Source organism: Brassica napus, chromosome A9 (genome assembly GCF_020379485.1).
Source record: "Brassica napus cultivar Da-Ae chromosome A9, Da-Ae, whole genome shotgun sequence".
Taxonomy (NCBI): Eukaryota; Viridiplantae; Streptophyta; class Magnoliopsida; order Brassicales; family Brassicaceae; genus Brassica; species Brassica napus.
In genome coordinates, this window is record NC_063442.1 from 27,006,222 (window position 1) to 27,032,538 (window position 26,317).

At 39.0% G+C, this 26,317-nt stretch overlaps 1 protein-coding gene across 1 annotated transcript; it reads right to left on the reverse strand.

The window, feature by feature from the left end:
* Positions 1 to 5,587: 5,587 nt before the first annotated feature.
* LOC106363186 lies at positions 5,588 to 5,914 on the reverse strand. The gene has a single exon (XM_013802976.1). The coding sequence runs from the start codon at positions 5,912 to 5,914 to the stop codon at positions 5,588 to 5,590; it is 327 nt and encodes a 108-aa protein (XP_013658430.1).
* Positions 5,915 to 26,317: the final 20,403 nt, after the last annotated feature.

A 26,317-nucleotide genomic window follows, 5' to 3' on the forward strand; every position in this document is an offset into this window, starting at 1 on the left:
TGGTTTATGTTGATTATGTTCCCCCGAGGTGGCTCTCGGATCAGGAACCTTACTAGTTTCTTAGCCTTTTGTTGTAAAAAAAAAAAAAACAAGTATTGTTTGCATATGATAGAATAGCATATGCAAGCTAATCGGAAAATCCAATTGCTATAAGAAAACTAATAGGTGGATAAGTGTTATTTTCTCATATGAAAAATATATGATGTACAAAAATAAATTGACGACTGATTTTTGATCAAATTGATATTAGTTACATCATAGTGATTTTCAAAGGATAAGAAATTTTGATTTTAAAGAACACCTCCAATAAAGAGCTCTATCCATTGGAATTTTAAACTTTCATATATACGTGTATATGTATATTATATATTCGTACGTAATTGTAGGTCTATTACTTTTGGGTTGAGTTTTCCGTAAAATAATAGATCCTACAATTAAATACGCATATATAATATATACATACACACATATATGAAAGTTTAGAACTTTAATGGATACCCTCCATTGAAGGTGCTCTAAATCACACGCTCTAAATCACACATGTAAACAGGTGTTTTTTATATTAAAAATCTCGCATTAAAAATAAAATTTTCTATATTGTATAACAGTGGTTTCTTTTTTTTTCCACACTAAAGATGATTTTCATCCATATATGGAACTAACCATAACCATACAACCATAGAATTTATAGAATTTGACTGAATTAAATCCAAGCAAAAGTCTAAACAAACGATTGGCTCCTTGAACAAAAAAAAAAGAAGAGAACCACCTAGGATGCCCACTTGCAACATATGATTGAGAGAAATTCTTTGAGATGACACTCTTTGCAATCAAGAATGTAGGGAGATTTGCCTTCTTTTTAGTCAGTTGTAGCTTACACGGATCCAAAAAATGAAGGGAACTAGAGATATTTAGCGAGATCCATTTGAAGGAAGGCCAAGCCGGTGGTCGGAAGATAGCCCCTAGAAGCTCTGATGATTCAACCCTAAAAACAATATTGGTTTTCCTCAGATTTCTCATGTTTTCGATGGCCCACAACCAACCATTAGCTTGTGCCTTTGTTGCATTCGGGACATTAGAGAAGGAGCCTCTACTATTCATAAGCACTTCTCCTTTCTCATTCCTGAGGATCCAAGAGACACCATTGAGGAGTGTGTGTTTACACCACTCTGTCCCAATATCACATCTCAACCATCCCACTCCTGGAGATTCCCATTCTTGCATTTCGTTATCAGCATCACTTTATTTGTTGTTTCTTCATTACTAGTGTGCCGGAAACCATTTTTCAAAATCTCCTACGGCTTTGGCAACAATTTCTGAGATTTCGAAAGATTTTTCTTCAAAAATGAGTCTATATTTGTTTTCCATAATCTCCACAGGATCCAAGGATACACCTTATAATTCTCATTGTTACTACCTATCTTCATAATGAAATCAAAGTTTTGATAGATCGAAGTAGCATGAAAGCCAAGCCTATGTGTAAGGAAGTTTGCTTTTGCCCAAGCACCTCTCGTCACATGACAGTTAAGGAAGATCTGATTGGCCGATTCTGGTTCATTTCCACAAAGTTGGCATCTCAAATCAACCTTCATTCTTCTGCTTGCAATCCCTTCAGAAACATATAAGGCATGTGAAAGACATTTCCACAAGAAGACCTTGAGTTTGGGAGGGATTTTGAGAAATCATAACTTCTCTTTTAGGAGATTTAAAGAAGACAGCGCTTCTACTACAATTTTTGCCATCGAATTACTCAAGGAAGCTCCCAACCATTACCCCATCTTTATATTGTAAGATCCACTCTTGTTATACTTCCACACTTTAAAGTCCTCTGTTCTAATGGAAACCTTCATCTTTAAAATTAACATGACATCATGAGTAAAAAATAGGTCATTTAGCTTTGCAAGGTTCATGTCATCCGTTTCTTGATTCATTAGCGCTGACCTCTCAAGTCTATATCAATGAAATGTTTTTTCATTAACGATGATCTATCTCTAACTCCGTCATCCAGCCACGGAGATACCCGCACCAGGACATTATTAGCACCATTGTCAATCTTCTGGAAAAGGCCTTTGACAAGCAATTTCTTTCAAAACATTATGCTCTTCCACCCATAGGATGGCATGGTAGCCATTCCAGCTTCTTCAAACCGTATGTCTTCAAAAAATCGACTTCTCAGGAACCTTGAAAAAAGAAATTTTGAATCCTTCATCATTCTCCATGTCTGATTTGCCAAAAGGGTCTGGTTGAACATATGTATATCTTTAAACCCAATGTCTCCGAGATTCTTCAGCAGGCAGAGCTTTTCCCAGCTAATCCAATGAACTTTTTTATTATCTTCTATTGAGCTCCACCAGTAAGAAGCCATTGCACTTGAAATGTTGCCACAAGTAATTTTGGGAAGCTTGAAGCAACTCATAGAATACACCGGCATTCCCATCGCAAAAGACTTAATCAAAATTTATTTTCCTTCTTGAGAAAGCGTACAAGAGAACAAAGTGGAGAACCTCTTCTTAATGTTGTCTTTTATGGAACTCAACATCTCCACCTTTGGCCACTAAAACACTCAGGCAGACCTAAGTAGGAGCTGGCGCCACCCATATTGATTATCCCCAGTCTTGCGTGGATTTCTTTCTTGACCTCTTCCTCCACATTTTCACCAAAGGTGATGGACGATTTGTCCAAGTTAATAATATGACCAGTGAAGTATTCGTACCTCTTCAGGATGTTATGCATCTGATCACACTTCTGGATTGAAGCCTCCATAATGAACAACCTGTCATCCACAAAGAGCAAATGATGAACTGATGGATCACCGGGTGAGAAGTTGATTCTATTAATCAAACCTTCATTCTCTACTTTATTCATCATATATGTCAGACATTCAGTACACAGAACAAGTAGGAAAGAGGAAAGGAGATCCCATTGCCTGAAACCTCTCTCTGGTTCTACTAGTCCATAGAGTTGTCAATTCATCAGAACAGTATAAGTGACCGAGGAGTAGAAAAAGAGCACCACTTGAACCCACTTCTGATCAAAACCCATTGCTAGAAGTAAGACCTTAACATACTCCCATTCCACCCTATCGTACGCTTTAGTCATGTCAGTCTTGATCGTTACAAATCACTTGAAAAGTTCTTTTTTCGTTCTCCGACTGTGCACTGTGTCATGAGTGATCAAAATGTTATCCAATAGCAGACGATCAGCCACAAAGGAAGACTGGTTTGAAGCCACCAACATGACTGAACACAGGCTGATCGGTCTAAGGTCTTTCATCGTTACAGCTGGGATCTTTTTTGGAATGAGTCAAAGTCAAATGAAATTCTACTGCACCGAGAAGGACCTTATCTTGAAAAGCTCTTGTATCTCCAATGTCACTCTTGTCCCAACAACATTCCAATACCTCTGAAAGAACAATCCCGACATTCCATCCGCCTCGGGGCACTAGCAGCTTTTATCGCAAAGGCAGCTCTCTTCATCTCTTCTTTGGAGACTTCCCTTGTAAGCTCTTCGTTCATTCTGCTTGTCACTCGAGGTTGGAAACCATCAAAGAAATCTGGGAGATCCGTAGGATTAGAAGACTTAAACATGTTAGAGAAATACTCCACTGCTACTTGAGAATGCGTTTGCACGATGAGTAGCACCCATATCATCGATCAGCTTGTCCGTTCCATTATTGTTCCTAGCTGTCTTGACCGACGCATGGAAAAATTTAGTGTTCCTATCTCCAAACTCATTCGATTTGTCCATACATTTCTGTTTCTAGAAGCTGCCTTCATCTTTGTAGGCTTGAACTAGCTGGAGTTTAAGCTCTTACATTACCTTGTAGAAAGGGTCCAACTTGGACTGTTCTTTATCAAACATGTATTGAAGCTTAGTGAGACGAGATTTGGAATTCGCTTCACTATCTTTTTTCCATCAACTCAGCGCCACCCAAGAGTCCCTGATCATGTCAAAGACTGAGGCTCCTCGGCCTGTTCCTGAAGTGCCCCATGCATTGCACACTTCATATCTCACTTGAAGGTAATTCAACATTCTGCAATCAAACCTGAAAAATCCTATGTATGTATCATGAGATGACTTCAAGCTTTGGAAGACCGGTATGAGATCAAATCCACGTTTTGGCATGAAAGTCTGGATGGAACTAGGGAAGAGTAACAACCACTCTTTGTTCCCAACGCACTTATCCAGTTTACACTGGATCCATTTTTTATTCCTCCATACATTCCAAGAGAAATTGTTCCCCAACTCAACAGGTCTTTCATTCCACATATTCTCATCATTTCATTAAACTCTACAAATGATGAATCTGATTTCCGAGGGCCACCAAGTTTTTTCGCTATTATTGACAATTTCTTTGAAGTCACCCAACATTGCCCACAGTAACTTCATCTAAATACCAATTCTATCAATCTCTCCCAAACTAGGTTTCTCTTCTGTGAATTTAGATTACCATACACACATGATAGGCAAAACTTCATAATTTTCCACAGTACACAAAAGTTCATCAGATTCTTATTTACAAAGTTGAAAGTGATGTTTGAACTCTTCTTCCAAAATATTGCTAGTCCACCACACCTTCCAACCGGCTCCACCATATATAAAAATCATAACCAAGCTAAACTTGCATATCTACAAGAGCTTTCCTTCCACTCATCATCTCTTGTAAAAACAGAACTTCCGAAAAATATTTTTGACGTATTTTCTCCAGCCTAGGAATTGCCAAGTCTTGAGGCCGCCCCAATCCCTGGCAATTCCAAGCAACTATGCTCATTGGGATTAGGACATTCCCTCATTCGGGACCATCTCATTTGGCTTTCACCGGTTTGAATTGCCTTCACAGTTCTTCGATTCCGACATCCTTCTCTTGCTACCACCTCCAGTTTAAATTGATTGGCTTATCCTTCTGTGAGACATAATTATTCACCAAGTTTCTTCAACCTTCATTTCCTGACATATGGTAGCCTTTGAGGTTTCCCTTTCTTCTTTGTGAACCCGGAAGATGCATCCTCATAGAATCCAATCTTATCATCCGCCAGAACACAAGAAGAACGCACTTCCTTTGAGGCAGTGAGAGAGCTTCCGTGGTCAGTAGATTTGGGCTTATTGTAAACCACCAAAGAGTTAGAGTTCCCAGCCTTTATCGCATCTCCCAAGAGTTTATGTCCTCTTGATCTCATTTTCTCTCCATACATTAACTATGATGTATCATATCCAAAAACAAGCCCTTTTCCTTTATTTAGATCCTTGGTTATCACCAGATATTCTTCAAGTCTGAGAACCAAACGTTCTAACGTAGAGTCTTATTCTACTTCTCTCACAGACTTTTTAACCATTTATTCCCTCAGTTTTCTTTCCTCTCCATTAGCAAATTTATAGATACTGTCTCATCCCTTTTAAAACCTCCAGAGCAATCTTAGGTCTTCATAGAACTGGATGCAGTCCAACTTGGCTTTCCTCTAATACTCCAAAGAGAGGGTTGTACGGTTTGATTATCAATTCTTTGGGAGGTTTAGCAACGCCTCCACCTTTCCTTCTCTCCAAGGCTTCTAGATGTCAATTCCTTACTAGCAGAGGGCATACAACTTTTTCATGAGTCACTTTGACAATGGTAGCATCTCTTCTGCACTCTTTCGTAGAAGTAAAGAACCTCCACAGACCCACATTCTTTAGGAAGATTGATAATTCTAGATTTATTCAATGGGTTAGCTATATTCATTTTCACCTGAGCTCTAACATACTCTTGCCTTTGGGACTTCTCTGGGTCAAACGCCACCGGAATAGCCTTTCCAACCAGATCCCCAAGTGTTGTTATCGCCTTCTCTGAATCGTAGTTAACTGGAATATGTTTTATTTGTACCCAGAGTGGTACAAACTGAAGGAAGTCCGACGGTGGATTCTCCACCCATCTTTCCATCACTGGCCCTTATTCATCGTAGGTATAAAACTCTTTGCTCAGTACCCCCTCTAGTTCATACTCATGTTGAAATATGAACTGGAACCTTTCCTTTGATAAAGCTACTCCTTTCACTCTAACATATTTTTACCATTTACACGGCATATCCATAATCAAGCTCGCCATATTCTGAGAAGCATGGTTTAGTAGTCTTCCTATCAAACTTTTTGAATTCCTCTCATATGAGCTATACTGAAGTAGATCCGACATGTCAAAGGGGGTGTTGGGGTCAAAAACGGTTACGACGGAATTACCACCCGAAAATCCTCAGAGATCGTATTTCCGAAAGAGTTAGTAAAAGAAGGGATGTAATTTTCGTAAAAATAACCTATACGAGGTTATTTCTACGAAGAAGTATTCTTTGGGATTCAAACCGAACGATCGTCCCGCTCGGTCGCTACGTAGCAACCGAGCTCGGGCCAAAGCTCGGTCGCTACGTAGCGACCGAGTGATCGTCCCGCTCGGTCGCTACGTAGCGACCGAGCTCAGCCAAGCTCGGTCGCTACGTAGCGACCGAGCGATCGTCCCGCTCGGTCGCTACGTAGCGACCGAGCTCGAGCCAAAGCTCGGTCGCTACGTAGCGACCGAGCGATCGTCCTGCTCGGTCGCTACGTAGCGACCGAGCTCAGCCAAGCTCGGTCGCTACGTAGCGACCGAGCGATCGTCCCGCTCGGTCGCTACGTAGCGACCGAGCTCGAGCCAAAGCTCGGTCGCTACGTAGCGACCGAGCGATCGTCCCGCTCGGTCGCTACGTAGCGACCGAGCTCAGCCAAGCTCGGTCGCTACGTAGCGACCGAGCGATCGTCCCGCTCGGTCGCTACGTAGCGACCGAGCTCAAGCCGAAGCTCGGTCGCTACGTAGCGACCGAGCGATCGTCCCGCTCGGTCGCTACGTAGCGACCGAGCTCAGCCAAGCTCGGTCGCTACGTAGCGACCGAGCGATCGTCCCGCTCGGTCGCTACGTAGCGACCGAGCTCGAGCCAAAGCTCGGTCGCTACGTAGCGACCGAGCGATCGTCCCGCTCGGTCGCTACGTAGCGACCGAGCTCAGCCAAGCTCGGTCGCTACGTAGCGACCGAGCGATCGTCCCGCTCGGTCGCTACGTAGCGACCGAGCTCGAGCCGAAGCTCGGTCGCTACGTAGCGACCGAGCGATCGTCCCGCTCGGTCGCTACGTAGCGACCGAGCTCAAGCCGAAGCTCGGTCGCTACGTAGCGACCGAGCACTCGTTTCGCTCGGTCGCTACATAGCGACCGGGCTCGAGCCAAAGTTCGGTCGCTGTGTAGCGATTGAACCTTTCCGAACATCGATACGACACCAGTCCTTGCATTCTCGTCAAACCTTCGAATGCTATCTCCCGAAGACCGTAGCAAGCTCAGTCCATGTTTCCCGCTATTCTAATTCATCGATCAAACTTCGCGGATTAGAAACCGCGGAAAACTCGTAGTAAACGTGTCGAGTCGGAAGACGGCCCAAAGGGACCTAAAACACGACTCGAGGCCCATCCTACGATTTTTCTTAACCAAAGCCCGTGAACCACAGCATGGTTCGCGCTTGGCCCACGAGGAAGGATAAATGTCAAGTTTCCGCGGATAAATACGGAAGTTTTGAAGATAATTGTGAAGATCGGGAAAAATGGAATATCTCCATTTTTATATGACGGCTTAAGGGCAGAAGAGTAAAAGCGTAAACCGACCTTGGAGCTAGTATATAAGGAGTCCTAGGCGAGGAGCAGAGGAGAACTTTTTTCAGAGCAAACTTAGCACTTAGAGCGATTTAGGCAACTTTCCGTTTTTGTTATTTCGAGCTGCGACTCAATTAGGTTTAGCCGTCTTAGGGTTGCTAGAACTAGGAATCTCGCCGACAGCTCTCGAGCCCAGGCTTATACCTTGTTGTAACGCTCATACGCAGATTCGGAATAAGATCTACTTTGCTCTCTTTTCGATTTCTTATTTTTATCGTTGTTATTCTCGTGTTCTGATTGCTTGACGTGTGGTAATTAACAGATATCCGGGTCCTCTGGGAAACTAGGGTTTTCTTAGTTTCCTTATTTAAACGGAAATCGACAGTGCGAATTTCGGTTCCCACAGTTTGGCGCTAGAAGGAGGGGGCCTTACGGATCAATCTAACCCGCAAAAGCCACACACAGTCAGACATGTCAACCAACGACGCGGATAACGTGCAAACTCCCCTTAACGGAGGCAGCGGCACCGATCTCCACACTCCGGTAGCGGACGTATCTGCGGCCAACGCGCAAGCCAACGCCGCGACTCTCGAGGAGTTTAAAAAGATGTTCGCCACCTATGAAAAAAGGTCGGAAGAACAGGATAAGCTCGTGAATACCTTGACCAAACAGGTTGAAACCTTAACGGCAAGGACCCAAGCTATCCGTCCCCGCGGAACCACCAAAATCCGCGGGAAGAGGCTCGATTTCGCCACCCCACTCGATAGAGCAGGAGCCGCGCGGGAACGACCTTCCGGTCAAAACCCCAGCGAGAAGTCTCCCATCGAGAAGGGGAACTCTGAAAGTCTTCCGCTCCCTGCAAAGGACTCGGAGGATAACGAAGCCGAACACATTGACCTGGATCCTAGCGATGTCTCCAACGACACCGACGAGGATGTCGACAGACATCCAAGAAGGACCAGAAGCCGATCCGCTCGGGAAGGCTCCCCGTTCGAAAAACCAATGACGGAAGAAGAAGAAGTCGCCTATTGGAACGAACAAGAGGAGCTGGCCGAAAGGCAAACCGAGCTCACTCGCAGTAAGCGCCGACAGGCTCGGAAATCCACTGACGAGACATCGGATATCCGCGATCTTCGCGACTACATCACCAAGACTGCGGCAGAAGTGAGAGCCGTAAAGTCTCAAATCCATCATGCTACTAGTGCTGCCCCCGAGATCGATCGACTGCTGGAAGGAGCTCGAAAGACCCCCTTTACCAGTCGCATTTCGGACATGAGGGTGTCCGATCCGGGAAAGATCAAAGTACCGAAGTACGATGGTACGGCCGATCCGAAAGCGCACCTTCAGGCTTTCCACATCGCGATGGGAAGAGCAAGACTGAAGGACGGCGAAAAGGATGCCGGCTATTGCCGCCTGTTCGTCGAAAATCTTGAAGGAGCAGCGCTCGAATGGTTCGCACGCCTTCGTCGCAACACCATCGGGAGTTTTCGACAGCTCGCATCGGAATTCCTCAAACAGTACTCTGTATTCATAGACAGGGAAACCTCCGATGTTGATCTCTGGAGTCTCTCCCAGAGGGAAGACGAACCCCTCCGCGAGTTTATCAGTCGGTTCAAACTGATAATGTCCAGGGTCAGCGGGATAAGCGACAAAGTGGCCATCGACGCGCTGAGAAAGACGCTCTGGTACAAGTCGAAATTCAGAAAATGGATAACTCTCGACAAACCGCGAACGATCCAGGACGCCCTCCACAAAGCAACGGACTATATCATAGTGGAGGAAGAAACTAAAGTCTTATCGCAAAAACATAAGCCGGCAAGACCATCCTCGAAAGACGCAGATCCGAAGGGGAAAAAGAAGAACTCTCGTAACGACAAGTACGTCCATCACGAGGGGGAAGATCTCCAAGGGGCGCATAACTATGCGATCAGTTCGGATCAAGGCCGGACCACGGGCAACACATGGACTCGCAATCAAGGGTATGACGAAAACACCTTCTGCGAGTTCCACCAATCCCGAGGACACTCCACGACCAATTGCAAAGTCTTGGGAGCAAGACTGGCCGCGAAGCTGCTCGCTGGAGAGCTTTCGGAAGTAACTAGCGTCAAGGATCTCATCCTCGATTCTGATCGGCCTCCAAAGACGGACAGAAATCCGCCCGCCGAAAAATCTCCTCAACGAAACCAACCTGGGGATAAACGCGGTAGGAGGCCGGATGACAAAGGGAACGATAACAATCGTCGCAGAGTCAATATGATCATCGGAGGATCTCAATACTGCGGCGATACCGTGTCAGCCATCAAGGCTTACCAACGGAAGGCAGAATCAAGCGCAAAATGGCCTACATGGTCTCCTCCTCGAGACGGCCAAAATTGCTCGATCACCTTCACGGAAGAAGAAGCCGGCGGTATCGACCAACCTCACTGCGACCCGCTCGTCATAGATCTCGTCATACGAGATTTAGAAGTCGGAAGGGTACTCGTCGATACGGGAAGCACGGTCAACGTAATCTTCCGCGACACTCTCAATCGGATGAGTATCGAACTCGGAGAGGTAATTCCGACGCCAAAACCACTCACGGGTTTTTCAGGCGAAGTGTCGATGACTCTCGGATCAATCCAATTGCCAGTCATGGCCAAGGAGATCACGAAAATCGTCGAATTCGCGGTAGTCGACCATCCCGCTATCTACAACGTGATCATGGGAACCCCATGGCTCAACGCCATGCAGGCAGTTCCGTCAACTTACCACCTGGGTCTCAAGTTCCCAACGCCGAGCGGAGTCGCGGCCATCTGGGGATGCCAAAAACAGTCGCGACTATGCTTCCTCGCGGAGCATAAGTTAAGGCAAATCACGGCTTCTGCAAACGGCAAACGCGCGAAGATAGATCGATCTTCGGCCAAAAGCGCCCCGCACAAGGACGAAGTAAAATCGTCTGTCAACGCAAACGCATCGGACGTCGAAGCTCGACATAAATCCGAAGCCCACGCGACAACTCAACCGGAACATCCGGAAAATAGCGTCGACCCAGCCACGATCGACACGGTCAAGGCGGACATCGCGACACCAACCGCCGAGTAAGAACACTCGCGGCATGAAACAGAACTACGAGATGGCTTGATCCTCGAAAGGGGTACGTAGGCAGCTTGTCAAAAGACGAGTTCAGCTATCCCCCTCTCTAAAAAGGGGGGGGGAGTGGGTGCGTATACTCGTATACTCCCACAATCGCCATTATTGTAATCGAGTTTTTAGAAACATAAAATTTTTTACAATATACACTGTCTTTTTATCGAAAACGCTTACGCTTCAGTTTACGCTCGTCTGCGGCCTCATCCGGCCCAAAAATCGTAAAGATTATCACCTTTCAAACACGCATAATCCTCGAAAATAACTGCGAGACGTCGCAAAAAGTTAAAATTCGAGGACAATGCTAAACAAATTGTCCGAACGCGACCACCAAAAACCTTACACCCCGTTCGTCGATTGGCCCCGACGAACACGCCAGCCGTCTTAAACAAACGCAATCCGATCACTCTTTTGATCTTTAAAAACGTCCAGCACAAGGACAAAAGCGCGCTACAACAAAAATCCGAAATTTTGGTTTAGCACTTCCAGTTGATTCTGAGAAGATGCTCGATTCGTACCATACAAGTCATATAAGCCGAGAACATATCGCGGACTTTAAACCGGTGCGAGTCAGGAAGAAATCGCAACAGGAAAAACGATAGCCGGCTAGTCACCGCACAAACCTTAACCGAAAGTAAACCTAGGTCTTGCCCTAAACCCAACGCTCTGGTCTCAAACATCTCAAGGCATGATATCTAAAAGATACGAGATCATAAACCATGCCTCTCCGTTCGTATCTCAATGTTCTCGAAAATCGTAAAGACAGATAAATTTTTACGAAAATCACGAACGAACCAACAGATTGAACGTCTAATTAGAACTACATACGAGACGACAACTCGTATTTACTTCAACCCTACTCAGGAAAAACTCGAAACGAAACATTTATCATATAAATAAACCGCGTAAAGCGGCAAGGGATTCAAAGCCACCAACGGCCAGTCCCGGAAATACAAATACGGCCATCTTGGCCTAAACGAAATCCAAATTCAAAGGGCCATATTCGGCCGAAAACAAGGATAACTGATCCATCCCTCATAATCCAAAGTCGAAGTCCCCGGACAACGAAGCACCAAACGCATCCGCAGGACGATCCACTTCCTCGCCACCATCGTGAAAATCGATCGGGACCTCCTCGGTATCAGGAGAAACCGGGATGGAATCCCAGAACCCTTGAATCCTCTCGTCGATCGGAGGGATAAGCGCCTCAGCGTGGGCACGGTCACTCATCCCACTCTTCATCAAGCTCATTTCCTCTTCAAACACATAGTCGTCGGCTTGCGTCCTCCAAAGACTTCCGACCGAACCACGGCACTCGCGAAAGTCGCCCACCGAGGTAAAGGCATTCTTAAGGTTCCCGTACTCAACCTGGAACTGAGATGCGCGAGTCTTCATCACCTCGACGATCTCTCTTTTGCCTTTCCTCTCCGCTCTGCGAACAGCCCGCGCATGATCACGAGTAAGCTGTGCCTCTCGCTCCAACATCTCGCCTTGCACGCGGGCGAGATCCCGCTCCGCTTTCTCCGCCTTGAAGCGGTAGACCATGGCTTCTCTATGACCCGCCTCGATGGCCGAGCCCAGCAAGCTCAGGCCCTGCAAAATCAATAGGCGTGTTACAAATCCATACATAGGATAATCACTAAAAAATTCCCAAGAAAAAACTAACCCCATTGATGATGCGAGATCCTTCCGCAACGACTCTCGGCCTCGCCGATTCTTTCGTAGGAGGAGGAGCATCGAAACCCGATGGCAGCCCAGCAAAGAAATCATCGAAGTCCGGAATGGGGGCCTCGCTCGAACCGCTTCCGTCGCCGTAAGCAAGGTTCGGATCCCATCCTGGAAGCATAGAGTCATCCATCGAAAACTCTATGTCGCCGAGATCGACATCTTTTCCCTTCCAAGAGCTCGACTCCGGCGCGGCTGTCGGAGCTTCAACGGGACTCTGGCCGTCGGGTTCGGAGTCGCTTCCCGTATCCGCGTCCAAAGCTGGACCAGGTTGCACAAATTTCAGTGCCTTCCGAACCCTTCTCGGCGTGAAAGAAGTCCAGAAGAAGGGACCATTCCTGAGAAGATCCCTCACCGCGATAATGTCCTCAGGGAACGGAGCAAGAGGATTGATGAAGGGACGATTGTTCGGCAACCTCCGGAACAGTGGAATGCAACTCTCTTCGACGGACGCAGCGTCCAAACGAACAAAGAAAAAGAACTTCTTCCACGAGTTGAAGTTCGAAATGAACTTCTTAACCACCGACATAAATTTCCGAGGGACAAACCTATGCTTATCCGTATCCTTGACAAGTTGAAGCCTCAAAAGCGCTTCATAATGATCGACGGAAAGGGAAAGGCCATGCTCATAGCTTAGGATCAAGATCCCAATAAGGTGCTGAATGGCAAGGGGTGTCAACTGACTTATCGCGACTTCGAAACGGTCCAACACTCGGACGAGAATTTCGGGTATGGGGAACCAGAGGCGACAACGCACTATGAACACCTCATAACAAGTAAAGTAACCCTCCGGGGGGTTGTTAGCACATTCCCCGCGGCAGGGAACCCGGAACTCCACAACATCCGGGATGCGGTAGAACGACCGCATCGTCGCGAGAAACTCGTCAGTGGTCCTACTTGCGTCCTTTCCCTCGACTCCACGATGGACCAGGACCGGGAATGGCTTCTCCTTGGGAGGGATCAACGAGCCGTAATGAGCAACCCACCATGCCTCGTTCTCGGCAGGATGCACCGAGTGAGGCACGAACTCCGTCTTCGGAACGACGAGCTCTTCGTAAGGACTCGCGGACGAAGACCCTTTTTTCGCAATCTTTTTCTTGCTCGACATCTTTACACTTCTCTTAAGAGAATAGAGGAAAAGGGTGGAGAGAAAGATAGAAAGTTTTTTTTTGAAAGATCTTAGAGAAAAACAAGAAAGTGAAAAAATTATGGAACAAGTTACCTCTCTTCTTATAAGACATGAGGATTTACTATTCAAGCTCGGACTTTCGCATATTAATTCCATCCATCACGCCTAACTTGCCAAACATGCCTAACCGCACGCTAGGATCCCCCCATGCATGATCCTAACGGGCTGGGGGGCTAACTGTTGGGGTCAAAAACGGTTACGACGGAATTACCACCCGAAAATCCTCAGAGATCGTATTTCCGAAAGAGTTAGTAAAAGAAGGGATGTAATTTTCGTAAAAATAACCTATACGAGGTTATTTCTACGAAGAAGTATTCTTTGGGATTCAAACCGAACGATCGTCCCGCTCGGTCGCTACGTAGCAACCGAGCTCGGGCCAAAGCTCGGTCGCTACGTAGCGACCGAGTGATCGTCCCGCTCGGTCGCTACGTAGCGACCGAGCGATCGTCCCGCTCGGTCGCTACGTAGCGACCGAGCTCGAGCCAAAGCTCGGTCGCTACGTAGCGACCGAGCGATCGTCCTGCTCGGTCGCTACGTAGCGACCGAGCTCAGCCAAGCTCGGTCGCTACGTAGCGACCGAGCGATCGTCCCGCTCGGTCGCTACGTAGCGACCGAGCGATCGTCCCGCTCGGTCGCTACGTAGCGACCGAGCTCGAGCCAAAGCTCGGTCGCTACGTAGCGACCGAGCGATCGTCCCGCTCGGTCGCTACGTAGCGACCGAGCTCAGCCAAGCTCGGTCGCTACGTAGCGACCGAGCTCAGCCAAGCTCGGTCGCTACGCAGCGACCGAGCGATCGTCCCGCTCGGTCGCTACGTAGCGACCGAGCTCAGCCAAGCTCGGTCGCTACGTAGCGACCGAGCGATCGTCCCGCTCGGTCGCTACGTAGCGACCGAGCTTCGGCTTGAGCTCGGTCGCTACGTAGCGACCGAGCACTCGTCCCGCTCGGTCGCTACGTAGCGACCGAGCTCAAGCCGAAGCTCGGTCGCTACGTAGCGACCGAGCACTCGTTTCGCTCGGTCGCTACATAGCGATCGGGCTCGAGCCAAAGTTCGGTCGCTATGTAGCGATTGAACCTTTCCGAACATCGATACGACACCAGTCCTTGCATTCTCGTCAAACCTTCGAATGCTATCTCCCGAAGACCGTAGCAAGCTCAGTCCATGTTTCCCGTTATTCTAATTCATCGATCAAACTTCGCGGATTAGAAACCGCGGAAAACTCGTAGTAAACGTGTCGAGTCGGAAGACGGCCCAAAGGGACCTAAAACACGACTCGAGGCCCATCCTACGATTTTTCTTAACCAAAGCCCGTGAACCACAGCATGGTTCGCGCTTGGCCCACGAGGAAGGATAAATGTCAAGTTTCCGCGGATAAATACGGAAGTTTTGAAGATAATTGTGAAGATCGGGAAAAATGGAATATCTCCATTTTTATATGACGGCTTAAGGGCAGAAGAGTAAAAGCGTAAACCGACCTTGGAGCTAGTATATAAGGAGTCCTAGGCGAGGAGCAGAGGAGAACTTTTTTCAGAGCAAACTTAGCACTTAGAGCGATTTAGGCAACTTTCCGTTTTTGTTATTTCGAGCTGCGACTCAATTAGGTTTAGCCGTCTTAGGGTTGCTAGAACTAGGAATCTCACCGACAGCTCTCGAGCCCAGGCTTATACCTTGTTGTAACGCTCATACGCAGATTCGGAATAAGATCTACTTTGCTCTCTTTTCGATTTCTTATTTTTATCGTTGTTATTCTCGTGTTCTGATTGCTTGACGTGTGGTAATTAACAGATATCCGGGTCCTCTGGAAAACTAGGGTTTTCTTAGTTTCCTTATTTAAACGGAAATCGACAGTGCGAATTTCGGTTCCCACAGGGGGTATCCTCCTCCTCCAGTTACATCCTCATCAACGTCAAATCCATAGCTGCAGACATCTTTGATAACACAGAACCGTACAACCACTTCGCACCTTCTGACACAAGCAAGAACCTTCAGTTACACTTTTTCAGACTCAGATGTGTAACCACCGATTCAGAGAATCCACACTTCAATCGCAACAAATCTCCACAAACCCTAGGATGAACGGACACGATGCGACGAGAGAAGATATTTTTAGAAATCAACGTTCTTAGTCACAAGTACACGATGTGAGATGATATACCACTAGTTTCGAGAAACGGTGTAATATTTAAGCAATAAATAAAAAATAAAAATGACTGTTTTAAAATATTTATATATACTAGATCTTTTCTCCGCGCTACGCGCGGATTATATCATTATTTTTTATATTTAAAAATAGTTTAGATTACTTTACACTAAAAAATTCATTAAAAAAAATTGACAATACTTAAATATTTTTAATTTTGATTCTCTAAATCGATGAATTTTACTATATTTTGTATTTTGATGCATTTATTATTTATATACATATGATTTTAGCTTTTAAATTGTTCCTTTTTAAAGTAGTTAAATAAACTTCATTTCAGATAAATATATTAATATTTGTTATAAATGTATTGTATTTCAGAAATATTTTACTATATTTTTGATAAATATTTGGATGATAATAGTTTTTATAATTAATCATTTTCACTCAATTAAATCTTTAAATCTTGAATCAGTATTTTGTTTTAACTTTTTTGAGAAAATTAATTTTTATATTTGTGTTATTTTGTAATCATATTATGTTGGGAAATATCCTAGGATAGCAATAAAAAAATCTATGTCACAAATATAGACTCTAAGGATCAAAATGACCAAAATGTTTCATGAAATAGGTAAATATACACTTATACCCCTAGGGTTAACTAATCCAAACCTTAGGGTTTAGATTTAAGGGGTGGAGATTTGAGATTGAGATTTAAAATTTTATAAAATAAAAAATAAATATTAAAAATTTGAAAATAAAATTTTTGAAAATAGTTTCAAAAAGTATTTTCGGATTACAAAAAGAAAATTTGAAAAAAAATTATAAAAAAAAATTATAAAAAGTTCGAATTTGAACACATATAATCTAAAACTATAAAAAATTATTTATTTTTGTTTTATATATATATCTAGAGTATTACGGTCTTTTTACCTATTAAATAAAATATTTTGGTCATTTTCCTTCTAGTGATCTATTTTTGTGATAAAAACTTGAAAATTGTCTATTTAGAAGAATTGCCCTATTATGTTTAATATTAATTTAATTTAATATAATTTTTGGTAAGTATATTAAATATGTCATATTGCATAATTATACACTTGTGTCATATGCATTTCAGAAATTATTTTAGAAGTTTATTCCTAAAATTTGCAACATATTATATTTTCTTAATATTTACCTAACAAAATTAGTCAAGAATATTTATACCAAAAAACCGACTCAGAATCAACCCAAAAATCAAATTCTCATACTCTGTTAGACCTAGCCTATATCCTCGAGCGGCTCTTATAGTGTTATATCTGAATACTCATATCAAACCCAACCCGCACCGGAAACCGAACAATTTTTTTGAAAAATATTTGAAATTTTTAATTTTTAATATTTCTATTATATTTATATATATGTAAATGAGTTAATATGGTTTTCACTAACTTTAAGTTAAATCACATTTAATAAATCATAACCTATTTAAACTCATTAAACTAAATGAGAGTCATTAATAATCCATTTCACCACAAATAAATATAATTGTAACTACATTAATAAGAAAATATAATATGTGATAGAATTTCAAAGGGCGGGTAAAATTTATCATTGTCCTAGTAACATCAGTATTTATATTTTGAAACATCACATGTATTTATCCCTAAATAATAATGTGATCGAACAATGTATTTGAAAACATGTATTTTTACTTTAGGTTTGTACAAACTGCATATAATTTATAGGACTTGTACTTATACCCATTTATTAAATTTGGGTTTGTACAAACTGCATATAACTTATAGACCTCGTACATTTATATGAACCTATAATTCTTAAAAATGTCAGATATCTTAAATCATCTTGTAACGAAAAACACTTTAGGTAAATCTCAATACAGTTCTTCTTCCCCAACCTGTTAGAACCACTGATGAGTTGATCATGTCTTCATTTTAGGTTTTTGGGGATGATTCTTTTGCGGTATGTAGTTGGGATTGGGAGATCTCCTATACGGTAGCAACAAATATCCACTTGCTCTGTTTTCTTTTGTTTTATGAGTATTTGACTTGGTGTATTTTTGTTCTTGAAGCCACATGTCGTAGGTTCAGACAAAAGAAGTCTCAGTCACAACAAAACAAAAGCTATGATCATAAGTAATTTACTATTTATCAAAATCCTACAAATTTTGAAAATGTGGCCATTACTTCTGTATGTTAAACTCTATTTGGGTGATATCAATGAAAAAATAAAACATACATAAAAAAAAAGAAATAAAACTATTACATTATTACTAAAACAGATGAAAGAAAGATGAGATACTTGGTAAATCGGTCACCTCGAATGACTTTGCAATCACCTGAGGATTATCAAACAATATCCAGATTAGAATAAGGTCTATGAATCATAAAAGCATCCTACAAATCTATGATAAATCTGTGAAACCTCGTAGAACACATAAATAAAATAATATTTCAGCTGCACGTTTGGTTACCCTGCATATGATAACAGATTAAAAATAAAAATTATTCACCCACATGTGTCTAGTAGTTACAAATACACAGAATTCCAGAATAGAACTTGCTCGAAACCTGTAAAATAATGTGATATCAGCTCATGCGTAACAGAAAATAAAGGTAAAAGTATAGAAACTACTCCACAAAATTACAAATACCAAATGGTCAAAGTTTTTCTGCAGTCACTACAACTAAGCCATGAGAGAAAATCAAATGCTTAAAATTACCATGGTTCTGTAGGATGCAGATCCAGAGACTTAACTCTCTCAAACCTTTGAGCTAATTCTTTCTGATCCAAGAAAATAACATATAGCGAATCATTAAACACAGCTTAAAACCATAGTGAATCTTTAAAATACAATACCTTAACTGATCAAAATCTTTTATTCCCATTCGATCGTTGAAGGAGGCTTTGATGTAATGTCTCGAACCACATGAGAGTTTACTCCTTGAATACTGTTAGAGATTTTCCGGAAAGTATCATCCAGAAACTTGTGCTCAAAATTGGAGCCTGCAAAATCACCACCAATCTTAGTACAATCACAATACAGATTCGTGTTTGCGTTTACACAACTAAACCAAGCAAACAGGAAGGCCACCCATGATACGTAGCACTGAAGACAAATACTTTTTATCCTAAGAATCAATATACTTTTTGTCTATATTTGATGGAGACATAAAGTTACATCACAGATAGTGAAGAAACGTTTAAACAGGTATGAGACACACGAAATATACATATATACATGAGTTTAGATACTCAAATACATGAAACAAACAGTCCTAAAGTTCTCAAATATAAAAAATACTCACAATAACTGAATTGACCAACCTTAAGTATTCACATCAACAAAGTAGCAAGTCGAATGGTCAAACGGGTTCTATATGGATCGGTAATAAGAAAAGTAAGAAGTTTACCAATTTGCAGTCATTCTGTCTTGGCTTGTAACTGCGCGATGAGAAACGACATAGAATCTGTTCTCTTCTCACCTTGCACTCCAACTGATATTACTTGAAAGAAAACTTCAAAAGTTTCTTGATGAATCAAAGAGAACCGTCTGATTAATATATTGCAAACATGATGAGGATAATCAAAGTGACCATGAATCAAAGATAAACGCCAACTGAACATTAGTCGCTAACCTTCGATAATCATACGTTTTTCGCTTGGCCGATAAGTTTCTGGGGGCAAGAACCTGAAATAAAAATCCTCATTTTTGTTAGCTAAACATTCTAAACACTCTGATCGCCACAGACGTCAAAAACGTCAGAATCCCCTCCGAACCGGTCTTCGCTCTTCTCGTCGTGTGCACAACCTGCAATAATTTTGGTACATGTCTTGACTCCGCCGACGTTAACCCTCTCTACCGCTCCATCTGTCTATTAACTTCAGAATCAAATCCCAAATTAGAATCCCAGACAACTAAAGGACGGGAAGAAAACACTAATCCTACTTACCTTGCTGTTACTAAAAGTAATATAGAGCTAAAGGAGAAGCCAGACGTTAGGGGAGGGACGATTTGCCTTCATTGATTGGAAGCCATTGTTATGATCTGTTTGTGTTGAAAAGCGGAGAAGTGTGGCTTGAATGGATAATGGATTCATAAGGTTATATAGAAGAGGGAGGGGAAGAAGAACATCGATGGGATTATGTTGAGGATTCAATGCTTTGGGGAAGTAATTGATTGTAGCAGTAAGTAAGATGTGTGTAACAACTGTGGACGGTAGAAACCGGCGATCAAGGGGAGGGAGGAGGAAGGTCGATTTGGCAATCTTATAGCTGAACTTTTTGGGCTTAATTTTAATTATAGGGCCGAACATATAGATTAAAGAATGTATAATTGGTCGTGACCCAATGAAATGATGCTCTCTGATTGGTAGGAATTTTTATGCTGATGTGGACACTCTCTCCACTCACCATATTCCCCTTTTAGTATTAGTTAGATATCAGGAATATAGTAGCAGTGCAGTATATCATATTAATTTTTTTGCTTTCTGTGATATGCTACTCTTCTTTCCAGTTGATAGATTTTGTCAATTGTTAACTGTTGTGGTTTTACTTGCAAAGAAAGGAGACATGGAGAAACAGCAAAAACAAAGAATTAAAGAAAACATTGTTACTATATTCTTGTGAAACTGACTCAAGAATACAATGTTAACTTTTTTTTGTTCAGAACAAAAAAAAACACTGTATTGTATGTATATTAAGCTCTTTTTGCCTTTCTCGGAGTATAATATACCTACTAGGTAATAACATGCGCCTTGCGTGGAATGTGATTATTAGTTTCGTTATTTTTTAATAAGGAGACATTAATCTGTTTAATCTGGATATCGGTTCAGTTTTAGGTTGTTTTTTGGTTTTTAATCCCCTAAAATATAACTATCATTTTAAATCAATATTTATTTGGTTTGTTCAGTTAAAATGATTGATGTTTTTGGTTTTTTTTCCTCTGATAATGAAAAAGTACTATTATTTGTTTGTTTTCATGTTATGAATCTTAGATAGTCGTGATGTCGAACCAATGATTTCATATTATAGTTTCTAAACGGATAATAGTTAAAAAAGAAAAAAATTATTAAGACAAATCATTTTATTACAATTTGGTCGATAGTGAAAGAAGCATTAAGAAAAAGAATATTTTAACTTCTAAAAATATAAGATATTTCAGTTTTGGTAAATACTTAGTTATAAAGTGCTCAGGTCAATGTACACATGTATATGTATGTAAAAGTATATAAAGATTGTAGATAAATATATAAAGACTAGGTTAAGACCCGCGCCTTGCACGGGATGAACGTTATATATAAAAAATACTTTATATATTATATGTTTCTAACCTATTATGAAATAATAAATATATATTGAATAATTAAAAAGCCAGTAACTATTACCTATATAATTAAGTTGGTGCGAACATATAAATAAATTTTATTAATTCAAAAGAATATTTTTTTCTATTTGATATGGTATATAATTAAATTTAAATGATAATAACATATATATATATAGATATTTTAATATTAATATTTATTAAATGATGATTTTTGCTCTTTTTTTTAATCATTAATACCTGGTATAGCAAAAAATTTAAATTACTGATAACAAAATTTTCATTGTGGGATTAATAGTTAATGTAATTTATAATATTTTTAAAAATTAATTTTTCAATATTTTTTCAAAAAAAAATTGTTAAAAGTAAATTTCAAAATTAAGATATTTATTTATTTTCGTATATGACATATAATTTAATATATACATATATATTTTCTTATATATTTTATTTTTAGTACTTATTAAATGACACTTTTAACTTATATGATGTTTTAACTATTTGTATCATGTCATAACAAAAAGTTTAAACCATAGATCACAAAATTTGAATGTGAAACTTTTAATGGTTTTAGTAATTTATACTCGTTTTTAAAAATTCAAAATACAACATATAAAGAATTTTTTTTAATTTTTATTAAATGGTTACTATGATTGTTTAATTTATTTTAATAATTTAAAATTAAAAAAATATAATATAACATACACTTTATCAAATCTTTATTATTCAAAGTCATTAATTGTCATATATACTTTAGCCATATTAGGTAATTCTGTAATTTTATTTATGGAAATAATGAAGCACATTAATAATGTATTTATGGTTAGTTTAATAAAAAAATTATTATATATTTAGATGGACCAACCTATTTCTCTAAGGATTCTAAGAATCATTCTAGTGATGACATGTGGCTACAAAAAAATATTGTAATGCTTCTCAAATAATATATAGGGGATATTGTTAATTAATATTAAATGACATTTTTTTCAAAATAATACATGAAAAATAAAATTCTTAAAATGAAATTATTTAAAAACAAAAATATAATAAAATTTATATAAACTATAATATATAACTTATATATAATTGTTTAAATATATGTATATATATATATATGCATATAACAGATCAAATTGGATATATGTTCCTATAAATATTGATATTTGTGATTTGTTTTTTATACGGATATTACAATTTAGTATTTGATTTGCTTCGTAAATTAACAGATATCCATATTTTTTGGTTCGAATCAAAACGAATAACGAATAGAATCAAAATTTATGAATAATTTGTCCAGCTCTATTCGTAAACAGTAAAAATAACGTAAAAAGGAACCATGCATGTGAGTTTTATATTAAAAAAACGTAAAATACATAGTGTAAACATATTTATGTAAGTTTGGCTGAGAAGCTCTCTACATGTGATATGTGTCCATTTTAGTGTGAACATATTTATTACAATGCTTCTATACGTGACATGTGTCAAGTTTAATGTGAACGCATTTATTACAATGTTTCTCCTTTAATATATAAGAGATAATTGGATTTCAAAAACGCCCACATGCATGGTCAGATTGAGAAGCTATTCTTTGTTTATCACTGCTATTCTTTGTTTATCAACCGATAAACTACTCTTACATTATGTGTGTATATATCCCCTATATATTAAAAAATAAGCATTACAACATATTTTTTTAGCCACATGTCATCACCACAATCATTCTTAGGATCCTTAGAAAAATATATTGGTTCATATAAATATATAATAAGCTTTTTATTAAACTATCCATAAATTAATCATAAATGTTCTTCATTGTTTCCTTAAATAAAAATCACGGAATTAGCTAATGTAGGTAAAGTATATATGACAATTGATGTTTTGAATAATAAAGATTTGATAAAAATTAGTATATTCTCTATCATTTTTCAAAATTTTAACTTACTAAAATAAATTAAACAACCACATTAACTATATAATAAAAATTTAGATTTTTTCGTATATGTTATATTTTGAATTTTTAAAAACAAATATAAATGACTAAAGTAGTTAAAAATCTCACATTGAAATTTTTGTGATCCTTGTTTTAAAATATATGTTATAACAAGATATAAATGATTACGAAATTACATAAGTAGGAAATCTCATTTAATAAATATTATATATATGTATATTAATATTTTTAAAAATAAATTATATACCATATAAAATACATAAGTATTTTAATTTAGAATTTTCTTTGAATTTTTTTTGATAAATATTTTGAAAAATTATTGACAACTTAATATTTAGATTTTAAACTTTGCATTGAATGTTCTTAAAATTATTAATTACTAAAACTATTAAACATCCCACAAAATTTTATTGTTATCATTGATTTAAAATTTGTTATAAAGAAATACAAATGATCAAAAATAATATGAGTATAAACTATTTTTTAACAGATGTCAATATTAAAAATGTACTATATATCGATGTTAATATCATTTAAACTTAATTTTATACCATATAAAATAGAAAAAAGTGTTTGTTTGGATTAATAAAATTTATTTAAGTATTTGTACCAATTTAATTATATATGTAATAGTTACTAAATTTTTAATTAATCAATATATATTTATTATTTCATAATATGTAAAAAATATATAATACTTAAAAATAATTTATATATAATATTAATCTCTCGCAAGGTACAGATCTTAACCTAATATATAGATATGTGTTGAACAAAAACAAAATGCATATAGATACAAAAGACTACTCTCCAATCCTAGGCTCATACTATATAGTATACTAATCAAAATTCCTGACATAATGGTGACATTACGATGAATGCAATTTATTTGAAATTATAAAAGTATAAAAGATTAGCCATTTTAGTATTATATGTAATTTCAACGCCGTCTCAGTTTATTCTTAGACCAGATTAAGAAAATATAGATATTATATTCAACAACACAGTGATATTGTTTTAAAATTTTGTAAGTTCATCTATATAGGTTTAGTGTTAATTTTAAAATAATAAAATTAAATTTAGAAGCATATATCTAAAATTTTAAAATTTTAGAATCTAATTTACATGTTTTTTTTAACTCGAACCATGTTCAATCGCTCAACTTACATAGTAAAATTCGGCCCTGTGTAATTTACTTATAACTTTTATTTAGAATATTTTAATGATAATATTCAGTCACATATATATACAATATATATATAGCTTAGAAACATAAATTCTAAGCAAGTTATGTGGTACTTTATGGATTTCCTTATTAGTATAGATAATAAACATTTAGAGAAATTCCAATGGGGAATTTTCAACACAAAGTTCTTAAAATACTTATTTGTGTATTTAGATATAAATATTAATATTTAATTATGAATATATCAAAATTACAGAAAACCCAACTGAACATATTTCTCTTGAGATATTTTCGGTTGAGCTTTTCGTAATTTTGAGATACTCACAAACAAATACTAATATTTATCTGTAAATAGATATATATGTATTTTGAGAGCTCTGTATTGAGAACTCCTGGTTGGAGTTTCTCTTAGGAAAATATTTTTAAAAAGGCAAATAGTTGATGTAGACCTAAAGATGCGCCCGTTTTTTTATTATATTGCAATAAAAAAATCGGTTATGATCATATTTTGAATTTTGAATTTTGTAAATTATAATCCAAGTCATTAAAAATTCTAAATGACCAAAATAAAATTCTAACACAATCACTCAATCTGATACAAAATATCTGTATACATGTATTTTTCTGAATAGATGCTAATTCAGATAACTAAGTTTGAAAAATGGAAAAGATAATATCAGCTGATTAGGCCACCATGAGTATCTAACTAATTACAAAAAAAAAATAGAGAATAATTAGGAGAGAGGACAGAAAATATCTAATAAAATGAAACACTTTTAGATATTCTTAAGAACATTTTTTGCCATGTGTTGACATATAGATGTTTTGACTTAGTTTTAGATAATAAATTTTAATCAAAAAACTCATTTATATTAAAATGTTAATATTATGAAGTTGAGATATTAAGTTGAGAAACTTTGTTGATAGTTGGTCATCTTTAGATCTGAAATACTATTAATTAACTTAAGAGTTTGGAATATCTTTCTTGAATATTTTCTATAGGTTTAATCATATATATCGACGGTGTAAAACACATGTAATTGGTTGTGTTGATGTATGTAATCAGTCTAGTCCGCCTAATTTTTTTCTTTTTAAAAAGTATCATACGAGAAATGAATTTAAATAAGTGATAGATGATTTAAATTTTGATATATATACACATATATATATATATATGGTTGTGGTTGGTAATTTTAGAGTAAATGGGAGAAAAAATAAAAAAAAGGTGAAAAAAGTGAAAAAATTAAAATAGGATACAGAGAAAAATGGAGTAAATGGGAAAGAGAAAGAAGTGGGATAAGTTTTATGTGTGGAACGGATGTGTGTCAAGTTTGCAAAGGTGGAATAGAGACAATTCTCCATGTTATTAGAGATTGCCCAGCGATAAGAGGAATATGGGATCGTTTTGTCCCAGCTGCGCGGAGACATACCTTCTTCTCAATGCCTTTACTTGAATGGCTTTATAAAAATCTCAGTGATAATGGAACAGGAAGCGAGACCCCGTGGTCCTCGACTTTTGCTCTCACTGTGTGGTGGGGGTGGAAGTGGAGATGTGGAGATGTTTTTGGTGAGAAACGACTTTGGAGAGATAGAATTGGTTTTTTGAAGAACTTGGCCAAGGAAGTGATTCTAGCTAATGAGACTAATAAGAGTCAAAGGAGTGTTGAGCAGAGAATTGAGATAATGGTGGGATGGATGCCACCTCGGGTGGGGTGGATGAAGATGAATACAGACGGGTCGTCGCATGGAAACCCAGGGCCTGCAGCTGCGGGAGGGGTACTGCGGAATGGAGAAGGAGAGTGGTGTGGTGGCTTTGCTGTAAACATAGGGAGGTGTGGAGCCCCGTTGGCAGAACTGTGGGGAGTGTATTACGGTCTGGTGGCTGCTTGGGAGAAAGGGATTGGTAGATTGGAGTTTGAGGTTGACTCTAAGGAGGTGGTAGAGTTCCTTACGATAGGGATTGGAGATACTCATCCTCTGTCGTTCCTGGTACGAATGTGCCATGGCTTTTTAAACAAGGACTGGGAGGTCCATATTG

What these genes read in the sequence shown, in the direction of transcription:
- LOC106363186 (XM_013802976.1), bottom strand. Translation starts at nt 5,914, where the DNA reads ATGGAAAGATGGGTGGAGAATCCACCGTCGGACTTCCTTCAGTTTGTA.